Source organism: Onychostoma macrolepis, chromosome 22 (genome assembly GCF_012432095.1).
Source record: "Onychostoma macrolepis isolate SWU-2019 chromosome 22, ASM1243209v1, whole genome shotgun sequence".
In the NCBI taxonomy this organism is placed as follows: domain Eukaryota; kingdom Metazoa; phylum Chordata; class Actinopteri; order Cypriniformes; family Cyprinidae; genus Onychostoma; species Onychostoma macrolepis.
This window is the reverse complement of record NC_081176.1, coordinates 33,865,556-33,882,263: the sequence shown is the minus strand read 5'-3', so window position 1 is coordinate 33,882,263 and position 16,708 is coordinate 33,865,556. Positions and strand designations below refer to the sequence as shown.

At 36.7% G+C, this 16,708-nt stretch overlaps 2 protein-coding genes across 2 annotated transcripts; both read left to right on the top strand.

Annotated features, from left to right (window-relative positions):
• Positions 1-209: 209 nt before the first annotated feature.
• Positions 210-6,665, top strand: LOC131529605 (antihemorrhagic factor cHLP-B-like). The gene is made up of 7 exons (XM_058759374.1): positions 210-457; positions 620-727; positions 851-935; positions 1,105-1,271; positions 4,147-4,263; positions 5,840-5,914; positions 6,012-6,665. Exons 1-7 carry the CDS (start codon positions 245-247, stop codon positions 6,525-6,527), a joined length of 1,281 nt encoding a protein of 426 aa, XP_058615357.1. The 5' UTR covers positions 210-244; the 3' UTR covers positions 6,528-6,665.
• Positions 6,666-10,605: 3,940 nt separating this feature from the next.
• Positions 10,606-14,942, top strand: fetub (fetuin B). Its single transcript, XM_058761286.1, has 7 exons — positions 10,606-10,989; positions 11,267-11,380; positions 11,466-11,553; positions 11,653-11,819; positions 11,904-12,017; positions 12,130-12,216; positions 14,188-14,942. The coding sequence occupies exons 1-7, from the start codon at positions 10,792-10,794 to the stop codon at positions 14,863-14,865; spliced, it is 1,446 nt and encodes a 481-aa protein (XP_058617269.1). The 5' UTR covers positions 10,606-10,791; the 3' UTR covers positions 14,866-14,942.
• Positions 14,943-16,708: the final 1,766 nt, after the last annotated feature.

Below are 16,708 nucleotides of genomic sequence, written 5' to 3'. Positions count from 1 at the left end.
ATCATAATTCAGAAACATCATTAATTCATCAATGTCACAGTGAATTCTGCTAATAGTTAGAGTGAGTTAACTGTCCCCTCTGACATGACATTCCCTCAAGCCCCTCTTTTATATTTGTTTTTGATGTCATTTACATTGGCAAGCATCTCTGGCATGAAATTGTTTGCTTATTTCCCCCTGCAGAGTATATTATAAAGGTCTGGACAAGAGAGGAGGACTTTTTCTTGGTTGAAGATTTGTGTCCATGTGCAGCATGAGAGAGCTGGTGATATTAGCAGCTTTGATCTCGGCTCTACACGCAGCCAGCCTCCCGACAGGAACTGATGTGCAATATAAGTGCCAAGAAGATCAGGACAACATTGCTACATTAGAAGCCGAGCGGTTCATAAATGACCATCACCACCATGGATACAAATTCAAATTTGTCTCACGGGACAGTCGCAGTGCAGAAGAGAAGGTGAGGTTTGTGACACTGTCTTCCTGTGGATGTTTTCATATCTACGTGAGGTGTAAAAGAGTGATTACAACCACAGAAAAAGAAGATAATTTAAAGAAAAAAAAAGTAAAAGAAAAAAAAATATGATATGCAAATGTTACAAATTGTCTTGTTTTTGTGCAGACTGCTCCTTGTGAGGTCGTCTTGAGAATAACTCTAGAGGAAACTGAATGCCACATTGTGAATCCCAAACCTTTAGATCAGTGTGACACTAGAAAGGAGACAGAGACGGTGAGCTGAACATCACAAATCTTCCAAACCCTAATTTGAGAAATACTGCCTTTTTCACACTGAATAGAGTGACTTTTGTAAGTTGTGCATCTATTTAACAACCTTTTAATGTCTCCTTTAAAGAAAGTGACAGCAAAATGTAATGTGACCATCTCCAGTTTTGAGGGAAAAGCAGCCGTGAAGCGCTACATCTGTGACACCGAACCAGGTAAACAAATCAATAGAATGATTTTTTTTTCTTTAGAAACTTGACATATCTAGCCTTTCAAAGAACCCATAGTAATGTTTAAGGTCACTTTGTCAAAGAGTACAGAAAAGGTAATGCATCTCCTATAAGTTACATCATGATTGTATATTGCTCCTGTATTTTGTCCCAGCTTCACATGAAGTACTTGTGACAAAATGCCCTGATTGCCCCAGTCTACTGCCCTTGCATGACCCGAATGGTCTGGAGAGTGTGAAAACTGCCCTGCAGAAATTCAACAAAGAATCTAATCACAAGTCTTACTATAAACTGATGGAAGTGGGAAGGATCAGCACACAGGTGATGTCTTTCAAACTTGTTTTAAACTTGAATATTTAACACAACTACATGAGCGGAAATGCTTCTATCGACACATGCACCATTTCATTCCAAAGTTGTGTCAAAATGCAACTCATTAAGGCCTTGATATGCTCATGGCGAAGTTCTGAGAAAACAGCAGTTAAGAAAATATCTGATCATAGTGACGTGTATATGTTTGGTAGTTCTTTTGCAGAAAGTTCGCTTTGGGAAGCTGCTTCAAACTGAAATTCCAAATGAATTTTGTTGTTCCACTTGAATACTGAATTTGTTGACTCAGACAACTAAAGGTAAAGGCCCAGACACAACAAACTGATGTCAAAAAACTAGTGCTGACAAAAGCTGCTGTGTTGTTGCCTCAAGACATCTGTGTCTGAGCCAAAAAGTAAAAGTTGAGCTTGAACTCACCGCGAAGACTACTGACAACTAGCTTGTACAGGTGCATCTCAATAAATTAGAATATCGTGGAAAAGTTCATTTATTTCAGTAATTCAACTCAAATTGTGAAACTCATGTATTAAATAAATTCAATGCACACAGACTGAAGTAGTTTAAGTCTTTGGTTCTTTTAATTGTGATGATTTTGGCTCACATTTAACAAAAACCCACCAATTCACTATCTCAACAAATTAGAATACTTCATAAGACCAATAAAAAAATTTTTTTTAGTGAATTGTTGGCCTTCTGGAAAGTATGTTCATTTACAGTATATGTACTCAATACTTGGTAGGGGCTCCTTTTGCTTTAATTACTGCCTCAATTCGGCGTGGCATGGAGGCGATCAGTTTGTGGCACTGCTGAGGTGGTCTGGAAGCCCAGGTTTCTTTGACAGTGGCCTTCAGCTCATCTGCATTTTTTGGTCTCTTGTTTCTCATTTTCCTCTTGACAATACCCCATAGATTCTCTCTGGGGTTCAGGTCAACATGATCTCACAGAGTTCCGTGTAATGTTCACGGATTTAATTAACCTCAGAATCTGTGGTGACATCACGGAATCGCCGAAAATTCCGTGATGGGCTCACAGAAAAAATTCCGTTCCGTTCCGCTCACAGAAGTGATACCAATGTAAGTCAGTGACGGGCATCAGCCGTCCTCCACGCACGGAAACCCTTAGCATCAATGTGCCGACGCGATACTGGGACATTTATCGTCATCATTATTGTTCAGAACTGGGTAGGTTTAGGGTAGGGGTGGGGTCAGGTACTCCAGTGAAAGTATAACTGCATCGGAGTCACTCTTTTTACGTGGTCCGATGCAGCGCTGGTGTTGAACCAATGAATCCGTGCATGGACCACGGCTGATGCATTCTGTGAGCCCATCACGGAATTTTCGGCGATTCCGTGATGCCACCACAGATTCTGGGTTAATTAAGTCCGTGAACATTACACGGAATTCTGTGAGATCAGGTTGTTCAGGTCTGGTGAGTTTGCTGGCCAGTCAAGCACACCAACACCATGGTCATTTAACCAACTTTTGGTGCTTTTGGCAGTGTGGGCAGGTGCCAAATCCTGCTGGAAAATGAAATCAGCATCTTTAAAAAGCTGGTCAGCAGAAGGAAGCATGAAGTGCTCTGAAATTTCTTGGTAAACGGGTGCAGTGACTTTGGTTTTCAAAAAACTCAATGGACCAACACCAGCAGATGACATTGCACCCCAAATCATCACAGACTGTGGAAACTTCACACTGGATTTTGCTTGACAATCCTCATAAGGCTGCGGTTCTCTCGGTTGGTTGTGCATCTTTTTCTTCCACACTTTTTCCATCCACTCAACTTTCTGTTAACATGCTTGGATACAGCACTCTGTGAACAGCCAGCTTATTTGGCAATGAATGTTTGTGGCTTACCCTCCTTGTGAAGGGTGTCAATGATTGTCTTCTGGACAGCTGTCAGATCAGCAGTCTTCCCCATGATTGTGTAGCCTAGTGAACCAAACTGAGAGACCATTTTGAAGGCTCAGGAAACCTTTGCATGTATTTTGAGTTGATTAGCTGATTGGCATGTCACCATATTCTAATTTGTTGAGATAGTGAATTGGTGGGTTTTTGTTAAATGTGAGCTAAAATCATCACAATTAAAAGAACCAAAGACTTAAACTACTTCAGTCTGTGTGCGTTGAATTTATTTAATACACGAGTTTCACAATTTGAGTTGAATTACTGAAATAAATGAACTTTTCCACAACATTTTAATTTATTGAGATGCACCTGTATGTTCTGTGCCTGAGAGAAGATTAGAGAAAATAACTCTCCAAACCAGCAGGTGGTGGTAGCCTGTATTTGTCATTCAATAAGGGGAACCAGAAGAGCTAGGGCTTTGCTTGCTTACCATTTTCACACCAACCTCGCTCACCACAGATGTATTTGATAAAAATGATCACAGACGAAGATGAAAAAAAATGAGAATAGTCTTCTGTGTTTATGCTCTTGATTTAGTTGTTCACTTGCTTTCGTCATTCTTTTTATGCACCATTTTAATAAGCTGAACAACACTCAGAGTGATCTCTCCCACCGGTGGGTCCGACTAGTGCCAAGGAGTGGAACAAGTCAAGTAAAATCACATTTATTTAAATAGCACTTTGTACAATAAGAGATTGTTTCAAAGCTCCTCTACAGAAGACAATAGTGTTATTTTCCATCTCAACACACCGCAAAAACTAAACCAATAGATGCTTAACTCTACAGCCACCAAAGTGCAAGAATTTATATCGCATCTTGAGTAGATGTTTCTGGCCTCACACAGCAATTCTGTTGTATCAGACATTACTGTGACATAAACAGACAACTTTTTTAATACGGTCATTATACTCTTTGTTTGTAAGTGGTTTACATGTTAACAGAATATTTGTCTGTTTTCTTAGTGGATGTTTTTGGGTCAGAGCTTCTTTGCTCAGTTTGCCATTATGGAGACGAACTGTACAAACAAGGAGGCACCCCAGACTGAAGAATCATGCAAGGCTTTATGTGAGGATAAGGCTGTAAGTGCACAAGAAGTTCATTACTTTATAACTAATTTCTTTAATTATTGTAATTAAAGGGATATTTCACTGAAAAATGAAAATTTTGTCATCATTTGCTCACCCTCATGTCGTTTCAAACCTTTATGAGTTTCTTTCTTATGTTGAACACAAAAGAAGATATTTTGAAGAATGCTGGTAAACAGTTGATGCCCCAGCTAGGAATGGTTTGTTCTAAGAATGATCTTAGAACGTTATGCTATGTTCTGTGAATGTTTTCAGCTGTAAGTTTTATTTTAGTTCCCAGAATGTTCTCTTAAAAGCTAGGATTAATTAGAATGTTAGAGGACAATGTTCTAATAATGTTATCAATAAACATTTGTAGAATGTTTTTAGAGAATGTTATCCTAGCTTTTAAGAGAACATTCTGGGAACTAAAAAAAACTTGCCACCGAAAACATTCCCAGAACATGAAACATTTCTAGCTGGGATTGACTTCCATACTATTTCTTTCCCTTCTGTGGAAGTCAATGGGGACCATCAACTGTTTGGTTACCAGCATTCTTCAAAATATCTTCTTTTGTGTTCAACATAAGAAAGAAACTCATAGTTTGGAATGACATGAGGGTGAGTAAATTATGACAATATTTTGGGTAAACTATTCCTTTAAGGCAAGATGCTACAGGCAAAATAATATTTTTTTCTGGCACTGGTCAATTTGAAAATTTTGGGCTATATATGGCTTCCATAACATGTCTAATGTGAGACTAGTGTAAAGAAAACATACAAAAATACAGATTATGTTTAGTTTTTTTTTAGTTTTTTTTTACACTTTATCTATTTGTGTCTGAAGATTTCAATTTCAATACATCTTTAAAGGCTGTGAGTTTGTTCTCCACTTCAGTAGCACTTACAGACACCACACTTTACAGTTTTATTTTATCTATATTCTGAAGGCTTTTACACAACATTTGCCTGATTTAAATAACACTTTATTCCTAAAAAATATGATTCATTTTAGACGAACTTTCAGGCGAATCCAGTTGGAGTTATATTAAAAATTGTCCTGGCTCTTCCAAGCTTTATAATGGCAGTGAATGGGTGTTTTTGTCAACAGTCCAAAAGAAGTCCAATAAAGTGCATCCATCAATAAAAAAAGTGCCTCACACAGCTCTGGGGGGTGAATAAAGGCCTCCTGTAGCGAATCGATGTGTTTTTGTAAGAAAAATATCCATATTTGAAACATTATAAACAATTTTCTTTAACTTCCGCTAACTGTCATACGCGCAAGCCATTCCTGTGGATGACGTAGGACTTTATTCACCCCCTGGAGCCGCGTGAGGCACATTTTATTATGGATGGATGCGCTTTATTGGACTTCTTTTGGATTGTTGAAAAAAAAAACATTCACTGCCATTATAAAGCTTGGAAGAGCCAAGATATTTTTTAATATAACTCCGATTGGATTCGTCTGAAAGAAGAAAGTCATATACACCTAGGATGGCTTGAGGATGAATAAATCATGGGCTTATTTTCATTTTTGGGTGAACCAACCCTTTAAGTATGTAGTTTTGAATACCTCTCTCTCTTTCTCTAGCGGTATGGCTTCTGTAAGTCCTCCAAGGTCGGAGATGAGGAACCAGAAGTGGAATGTGAGATTTATGAAGCTCAGGTATACATCTCAATAACACACTCTTAAATTGGACCAGTAAGACCCAGTTATTTTATCATGTCCAGCTATAAAATGCCTTTGCTCTATTTGTTTCCAGAACATAACTCATCCAATGAAACACCCTGCTCAGTCAAGAAGAGACTGTATACACCATGGTCCCCCACCAGGACATCGTCCAGGACATGTTCACCCGCATCGCCCAGGACACGAAGGCCATGACCACAAGGACAAATTTCCTGGTCATAGGGGGCGTCCAGAACACTCAGGCCATGACCACAAGGACAAAACACCAGACCAAAGGGGCCGTCCAGAACACGCAGGCCATGGCCACAAGGACAAAACACCAGACCAAAGGGGCCGTCCAGAACACGCAGGCCATGACCACAAGGACAAAAAACATGATCACAGGGGCCAGCCGGAACATCCACACCTCTGTCCAAAAGGCCCTTCAGGAGTTCCAGAATCAGCGCCTGAGGGCCGCCATGCATTCCCATGCCATGGCTTTGTAAAAATACCCCCATCTATTTATCCAATCTGTCCCTTCCCTCCACCACGTGTCTGCAGAGGCCCTCCAGACTTTGTAGGTCCTCGTCCTCCTCTTCCTTCTCAGTAACTAACACTAAAATCTATGGAGGAACATTCAGATTCCATCCCATGTTGCAGGGTTTGAAAGAGCAAATATTCAAAACTGAACAACATAAGAGTGTTAATGTCTCCAGAATGTTCAGTCCAATAAATATTCTTGACTGTGTGGTTAATGAGTGATAATGGTCTCAAAACACAGCTGACATTTTGGGTGTTGCAATATTACAAAACTGCTGTGACAAGAAAATCATATCACATGTAACTGTAAGTTAAAGTCAGGATAGTCTAAACGTGATGTGTAGACTAAGTATGGTGTCCCATACTCGGAATTTGTGCTCTGCATTTAACCCATCTAAATGCACGCACATGGCAGTATGTATTGAATACTATAATATGTGTGTATAGACACACACCTGGAGCAGCCATTTTTGCTGCGACACCGTTGGAGCAATTGGGGTTTCGATGCCTCAGTTGTGGGAAATGAGGGTGGAAGAGAGCGCTGTTCATTCACTCCCCCCACCTACATTTCCTGCCAGTACTGAGACTCCAGCCTGTGACCTTCGGGTTACAAGTCCGGCTCTCTAACCATAAGGCATGAGCAATCCAATTCTCCTTGATTATTTGAGATAAGATTGTCTGACGACTAAGAAAACATACTTTAACTTCTCTCTTTAGTCCATAGAGACCATGTGCTGTGGTGATGAATGCATCAACACACGATCAGCTATGTTTTCTGTCACAATGAGAAAGCAGCAAATGCTATTACTCTTAACACCAAAATAATTAAGAGTTTAGAATTAAAGCTGCAGTCCGTAACTTATTTTGGTTAAAAATTAACCAAAAAGCCTTTTCTCACAGCAGCTGGAATAATTACATTTATTGTTTTGATGGCGGATTTAATCCAGAAAGGATTAAGTGCTTATGAAACACATGTGACTGAAATTACATTATTCCAGTTTTACATGTACGTGGGATTACACAAGATTTGTATTTTAAAGAGAACCAGTTCTAAGGAAGAATAATTAGCTTTTTGGGTTAAGAATTTCTTTATATGAAATTAAAATGGTATGACAATTAGAGATTAGACTGTACAGAAATTGAAATCTACACGCTAATACACACTACAGACACATAGTCACGCAATGCTGATGTTGTTAACATTAACAATTTGAGAACAAAGTATAACAATAATAATAATTACTCAGTACTCAGAAATTTTACTCAAGTGAAAGTAAAAATACTCAGTGAAAATTTTACTCAATTAAAAGTACAAGTATCTGGCAAAAAACATACTTGAGTAAAAGTAAAAAAGTACAACTTTAAATTATACTCAAGTATTAAAAAAGTAGAAGTACTTTTTTTTTTTCTGGCAGACATACAGAAGTTTGGTTAAAGGGAGAAAACGAAACAAAATGCAGTGGCACAGGTCAAACATATATCTAGTGCAGCATTATCTGTCCCCTTGCATTATACGGACTAATAATCTTTACTTGTGTTCATCTGAAGAAAGAAAGTCATAAACATCTGGGACGACATGAGAATCTTAATTTTTGGGTGAACTATCACTTAATTTTCTCAGCAAATATTGCTACATAATTATTTGCGACTAATTATATGAATTAATGAGCAAATCATGTAATTATTAAGATTCAAAAATATTAATTGAGAGTCCAAATTCCTACTCAATGCGTCATATAATGACATATTATTAAAACAACTTATCCACTACCTGGTAAGAACATCACAACATGAATTACAATTAAGTAAACATACCATGTTCATTTAAACACTTTTTTGGAGATTTGTAACATTTAATTAAAAAAATATTAATTATATTTAAATTTTCATCACTGATTTTATTTGCACTCAGTCTTGTGCATTCAATATACACAGCTAATGGCTCTATCAAAACGAAGAATAATGAATACACTTTTTGGGGGAAACTTTGCTACCTCAACATGCTTCCTCAGATTTGATGGTGAACTTTTGAAACCAGACATTTACCTGATGAAAGTCATAACTGAATCAGAACTGTGTGTTTGATGCGTGAAAACAATGATCATTGGTTCTCACGTCAAGAACACATGTTTGAGGTTCCGTTTCCCATATTTAATGTGCATAAGATAAAATAAAAATATAATGTACTTTTTAAGTTGAAATAAAATTGTAAGGAGTGAAAAGCACTGTTTTTTCTTCAGAAATGTAATCAAGTAAAAGTACAAGTAGTCAGTTTAAGTTGTACTTGAATAAAGTAAAAATCCCCCAAAATAATACTTAAGTAAAGTAATCAAGTAAAATTACTCAAGTATTTTACACCTCTGGCTAAGCGATCATTAGATTTAATCACCATTGGTAGCGCGATTTATTGTAATGTTTTTTAACAAACAAAAGGGGCAGACTTGTTACTTATATCCGGAGAAAAATTACAATATCCGGAGAAAATTCTTATTTGGGTCAAACTTCCAAAACGTAGAATCTGTGATTCCTAAGCATAAGTATCCACACCGGTGTGGTGACTGACAGCCACACATCAAAACATTCGATTCATCCGCGTTGAGGCACAACCCACGTAAAGAAAATAATTCAGCAAATAACTGCAATTGCAGGTTTCAAACAGAGATGACAAAGAGGCAAATCTTACGGACTGCAGCTTTAAGAATTAAGAGTCATAAACATTATACTTCTCCTGGCTGTGAAATCCCTTTCTTTGCACATGTTTCTGAAGAATCTCAAACATTTGAAATAAGTGGCTGAAGTTTCTCTGATATTTTCAGTCTGATTTTACCAGTTTGTTCAGCATATTTCACTGTGGACTGACACAATGTAATGTACACTTTGTAAGCAGGCTGTTATTTAGGCTGTTCAGTTAATACCTATATAGAAAACAAACTTTTTATATTATACAGTATTAATATACTGTATAATATACAGCACAAGTTTGTGCAACTCATGTGAAGAGGAAGTTTCTTAAAGGCACAGCAACAAAAAAACTTCATTTTTTAAAACTTTCTTAGCATTACATGCGGATAATATATCATATAATATGGCCCTTTTAATCATACAAAATATTGTGTTCACAACATCTCTACAACAACATGATATTTACTTTACAGCTCCAAGTAGCACAGTCCAGAGATCACTGTGACATAATGGTATGTTTACATGGAAGAGTTTAAAAAGAACGTGCAACATTTAGAAATCAATATACATGATGAATACAATTAAATGTAGTGATCTTCACCTTTTTTTTTTTAGTTACAAACTGAGACACAGTCTTAAGAACAATTAAATCATCAACACAAGACTTCTCTGGATAGTTTAATAACATATTGTATTAGAAGAAAATTAGTTTATCAAAAAAAAATAAATAAAATAAAAACAATTGTATCAGAAGATAAGGTTTCAGGGTTCATTCTTAGAAAACAGTGCCCTAAAATACAAACAGTTATTCATGACTACTAAACCTTAACCTTGCCCCAAAGTATGATCTTATTTAAACCAGTCATAAGTACAATATACAACAAAATATAATAGAATATTGTACAATTGTATAATTTATTTAAGTTTTGCATTCAGAGGGTAAGAAATAAGTAAAAATACACAGACATTGAAATGGTATAATTTTTAGTAGTAGCTTATATTTCTAATTTTTATTTTAATATTTTATTTTATTTTAATCAAGACAAAATTAGAGAGGAATTAGTTTGTATTTTAAAACTTATTCACATGTAGTGGTGAACATTTGGGAAATTGCATATATATATATATATATATACACACACACACACACACACACACACACACTAAACAGAGTCAAATGATGTAAAGTTTAGTATCCTGTTAATTAAATCAGTAGTCAATCATTGGGAACATGCACAACACACAAATGGCATTGTTTCCTGAGAAAGACCCTCTAAAAATTCAGTGCAGCAAGATAAAACCTCATGTTGCAACAAGTGAAGTGTTACACAATCCTCATTTGAACTGATTAGGTTACAGCAGCAGTTCACAAACTCTGGAGGTATTTGAACTCGGCATCCAACAGTAAGCCATACAGGACTACAGCATGTTGCAAACTGCCCTCTCCTTTAATCAATCATCCATATGATCACAGTCATTATGGAGCCCACTGATAAGAGTGAGTGTATGGGGGCTGTGATGCTGACTGAAATTGAATCATGTGTCAGTAACCTATCAGGAGAAGACTGAAGGGTTTATATGACGTGTATATAAGCTTCCATGGACCATCTAGATTTTGTTGCTGTGTCTGGGAGAAAGACTGCAGCTCCACCATGAAGCAGTGTGTGGTATTGATGATGGCCTTCCTGTGCGTCCATGGGGACCCTGTGGATGTTATGATCCCTGGATCTTGCCAAGATGCAGTAGCTAATGGTGCTGCTGCTGAAACTATGAACCAAATCAATCTGGACCGCACGGAGGGCTACGTTTTCAGCCTTGATCATCTCAGCAATGTCCATTACACGAAGCACGTGAGTCATTTTCAGGTTCTCATGATCTTATGGATAATTTTACAATCTAAATTAACATTCACTATTAAGAGAGTAATAATTTAAATTAATTTAATAGTCATTCAATCTCAGATTTGTTTCTAGGGAACCAATTAGTACAAAGCAATCATTTAAGAATCAAATAAAATTCTGGATCAACTGAAATTTTTTGGTTAAATTATATTTTAATCTGGTGTCTTTCTATAGGGATGCAATACCTTCGCATAGAAATGTTTATGAAACTTTCTCTCTCTTTTAGGGAGAGACAGGGACTGTCTTCTATCTCACATTTGATGTTTTGGAGACCAATTGTCATGTCATCAGCAAAAAAAACTGGAGAAATTGTGAAATCCGAAACCCTGAAGGGTACCCGGTATGGTTTTGCTAATTCTTAAAAACCATAAAATAACTTGTTAATGATGTTTGTTCTCCATTTTAACAGCCTTTTCAATCAACAGGTCTATGGACAATGCAAAGCCGTTATGTACATGAACAGAGTTCACAGAGTGGCCCGTCTGTACAGGTATAGCTGTACCGTGAGACCAGGTAATAACCAAGCACTAGCCAGCGTGCTTTTTTTGTTTTGTTTTTTTTAATCATCAAATGCTTACACGTGCTATTTTATCATACGCTCCCCCTTGGCAGTGCCTGCCTCCAAAATCAGAGAACGGTGCCCAGATTGCCCTGTAAAGCTCCCCGTGGATCATGAAGCAGCCTTGAGGACAGTGAAAATGGGCATGGAGAAATACAACAATGAGAGTGGCTTGGCAAACTACTTTGTTCCACTGAAGATTACAAGAGTTTTCTCTCAGGTAAGTAAATAAATAAGCATGAAAAAGAATGAGGAAGAACACTATTTTGTAGAACTTCATCACTGGATATGATCATCTTGGTAGCTTCACTTTGGAAGATTCTACAGTGTGGAGTTCACCATGCAAGAGACGGTCTGCTCTACCAAAACCAATATAGCCGATGTCTCTAAATGTGAGGTCATGGCATGTGAGTTTGCGGTAAGTGACAAGACACTTCTGTAGGAGATGTATACAGATAGTCATCATATGTTGTGTTTGTCCAATAAAAAGGAATGTGTAATGCATATATTACTGATCTTTCACCGTTTAGCACAAAGGATTCTGCAAAGTCTCTCACTCTGTCACAGCCACCGGTGAGGAGAACCTCAGTGTCCAGTGTGAAATCTTTGAACCAGAGGTAAGATCACCCATTTCCAGCAGCACTGAGTGTGTTTGTGATCAAAACGCATCATTTTTCTTAAAGGGCTAGTCCACCACTGTCAAGTCTTAATAAACCCTGGCTGTCAATGCAGTAGAAAGCAGTAGGGTACAACGGGGCTAAAGGCGCCTTTGATATTATTTTCATCTAAACCACTAGATGGCACAAAAACATGGTTTAGCACTTTCCAAAATATTCGCTTGTATTTATCTGATCTTTGACGTGATCGCGCGCAGCAGTGCAGAGTTGATTCTGTGCTTACTTGATCTAATATTTGATGTTTTTTAAAATGTTGTAGATTTAATTAGCAAATGAAAATCGCTAAAATTAATGCATATATTTTGAGACAAAAATCTTCTTTATGATTTTCAGTTTTGTTTAAGATAATTAATGCAACAGTTTTTAAATAAGAAAGAATATGTAAAAATATGGTATTTGGGGTAAAATGCGCCTCTGCTGTTGGGGCTAAAGGCGCACAGTTATTAACATGATAATTAATAGATGGCTGACTCTTCCATTTGTTGACATGACATGGTTAGATTAAGATGGTAAATATCATATATTATGTTGGGTGTCCATATTAGAGATAATCACCATGATTAGAATGAAACCATCATATTTAAAAACATGATATTAATCATATCATACAATAAAATATCATTTGTTGTTACTGCTGTAAATATATATTCAATTATTATTGGATCTCCTTCAATACTTTCAGAATCTTTACTTATTAAAATGATTTTGTTTCTGTATTTTAAAATATTTTTTTTATATTAACATATTTTAATGACAGAATATTTATTGAACAAAAATTCATTATTTTATTTTTCAAAATAAGCAGAAAATAGTACAAACTTTGCTAAAGTGATTGTCTTGAACAAGTATTAACTTAGACATTATTTAAAAAAAACCCATTATTTTAGCTGAAGTATTTGTATAAATACCGTGTGCCTTTACCTCATACATTTATAAGATTTTTAAACAAAATAAACAACTTGAATGATTTATTTTCACACAAAATCTGTTGCTCCATTAATGTTCAATACAATGTATATATGTTTTATACAATTATAAATTTTATGCAATTATAAATTTTAGGCGCAGTGAATAGCACATTTTTTCTTAAGGTGGGCCTTTAGCCCTGTTGTACCCTATATATTGGTGCTGTAAATGTAATAGGTTACAGATTACCAAGTTACCTTGTTTAAAATGTAATAAGTTAATAAGTGTAATAAGTGTAATAAGTGTAACTGTTTAAATGACTTTATTAAAGAAATGTAACAATACATTTGATTACTTTTTGATGACTCATTTTCAAACATTTAAAGCAGGCAGGGTTAACCTTACAGTAGTCCTCAACACTGATTACTGTCAGAATTTCGAAACCCTTCTTCACTTTAATTAAGATTATAATAATTTAATTTAAAGCACAGCCACTATAAAATCAGACTTTAGCACATCTTTTTACTTTGAGATAATACTTTAAATACTAGTTTTAAACTCATAAAAATAAATAGTTATGATACCGCTTTTGAAATTAAATCATTGTTGTTTGCTGACAGGAAACACTGGCATCTAACAATGCTTTGGGAAAAAAAGTTAATCTTAAAAAATAAAGCATATACATAAACCCAAAAACAGTTAAGCATATACATAAACCCAAAAACATGGAATAAGCATGTGTCCTATTATGTACAAGGCATACATTTTAGGCATACAAAAATGTGGATGTATGATCTATAGTTTTCACAAAAGCTCTAAAGCTGTCAAAAGTCATCCGGAGAACCTTTGCTGACAAATAAATGAGCATGTCTTGGTGCAGGTAACACGAAGAAAGAATAAATGTTGCTTATTTACATATACTACAGACATTGTAAAAATACAAAGTTATTCTTTCATACTTTCTAGCATATTCTTATTTTGATTGTAATTCATTGTTGTTTTTAGGTTGCTGAAGAGGAGAAGAAAAAACATTTGATTGGAGGTGAACTGGACCACAGCCATAGCAACACAACTGACTCATCTACTGGACACGACCATGACCACGACCACACCAAACCCCATGCACACAAACATGACCATGAACACACCTCAGGCCTCAACCACACACATGAGCATGGCAAAGTCCACGGACACACCCACTCTCACGATCATGACCACGCTCACGCCCATCACACCAAAGCCCATGAGCATGGTCAGGACGAGTGGGAGCACCATCACCACCAGTATGGTCACAAAAAGGGTGAGACCCATGAACATGACCATGAGCTGGTCCTGGACCACGAGCACAAACACAGACACCTCCATGAGCACGAGCACCACCACCACCACCACCACCATCATGAGAATCAAACCACATTTAGGCGTCCTAATGGCAAGGTCAATGTCCTTCATCCCATGGATGAGCCCATGACCCTTCCATCCTTCAATGACAAGCCACCTGCAGGAGCAGAGCGGCCCTCCCCCCCGTTCCGCCTTGACCCCCAGATACCAGGACAAAAGGAACCCACCATCCAACCCTTCCCTAACAGCCCTGCCCCTGAGTGTCCTGCACAGTCCAACATCCAAAACGGACTCCTCAAGCAGATCATCAGTGAGGATCCACGCTTTAAACCCACCGAGTAGAGACTTTTGAATAATTAATGTAAAGTGTAATAAATACTGCAAAGGGTAATATTATGCTTTGTGCAATAAAGAATGTTTGGCTGTCGTTCATACTTATGTGATGTTTATTTTCAAATGTACAGCATTCATCTTCATTAGATATGATTGAGCAAATCTAACCTTCTGAGAGCAGGGGGGTATTCCAAAAAGCAGGTTATGTGACATGGGGTATGTTTAAGGGTATGAGTATGTTTAAGAACTGAGAGGCGGTTGTAACATCACAAACAACGTGAGATATGGTATAATTCTGTTATTTGTATTGGGAAATCACCCAAATATTGGAAGAAATGGCATATGAATGGTTTGTGTACTGTGACAGATTCGTTTTTATGAACAGGGTGTATTTATGTCTTATAATAATCTTGTACAGAAGTATAATTTAAAGGGGAAAGATCATTTCTGGAAATATCTTCAAATTAGAAATTGTGTTTCCACAAAAATCCGGCTTACGGACGGAAACCATATCTTGGACTTCCTAACACTGCCTCATCCACAACAAAAAGCCTCTGCATGGGCCCCAAATAAGTTTGCTGGCTGGGGAGCTGCAGTACACTTTAAATTTTTCAGCTGTTTCAAGCCACAAATATTTACAAATATTAATTTAATGCCGGTCTGGGACAAAATTTTCGCCTGGCCGGGAGTCTCATCCAGGAGTAGCTTAATGAAAGAAATGTTGGTAAAATTAAAACAATGTGCCAATCTTCAGTGTGTAAATTCACTTCTTTATTGGTTATTTATGAACATGACACATTACGCTATATTGCACTATAGCATTAATATAACTTGAAAAGAGTTTGTAATTATTTTATAGCACGACATAGCAAAGTGAGTCTGGTAAATCGTGAATTAGCAGTCATCATCAGACCTTGTGGGGGTTGCTTTAATTAGGCTCTTGACCCTTGAATTTATAACATTAGTTTTTCTCTGAGTGCTGTAATTTTGTGTTTACAAAGCACATTATTATAGCAAAAATAAGCCATTAAGAAAATGTGATCAAATGATGTTGGTTGCTTGACACTGACAAAATCATCATGTTGTTGCTTGGTTCACTGATTGTTACATTTGACATTGACTATAGTAGCCCTTTATTTCTTCAGATTACATTACTGACAATGTGAACAATTTTACAAATATATATACAAAAAAAAAAAAACATTATTGGCACACACAGTCGTGAAGAATTGGCATATGAATCTCAACAAGGGTGACATTGAACAAAATATTCAGATAAACAGATCTTTGAACATCACAAAACAAGCCACTAAAGTCACAACAAAATAGCAAAAAAAATAAATAAAATACTTAAGCAAATAGTAAGAATAAAAGAAAATGCGAAGACAATTCCGATGCATAATTTATTCATGTTTCAGTGCATGAGCAATGAATGAGTTTTCATTGGTGCACCCAGAATGTGCTGCAGCATGAGGAGTTTTGTTTATTGTAGCCATTGTTGAGATTCATATGCTGATTCTAAATGAATGTTTGCATCTAAATTGCACAGATGTTCAAAATGTTTTGTATGCAACGTGTGTTTTTACAGTCCATCAAATTGCCAGATCAAAACATTGCTTTTATCTAGTGATAGAAGAAATCAACCTTTTTGAAGCTTTGAATCAACTGAACCAAACTCAAAACCCCACATGCTGGTGACACCTGCTGGTCAAAAGTGTGTACATGCAACAAATACATGCAAAAAAAAAAGTACCTATTTCTGGTCAATTTTTGAAGGCAACATCCTTCGCTGCCTTTGATATCCCACAACCATGTGCATGCCATTCCGTGTTGGTTGAGCAAAAAAATAAAT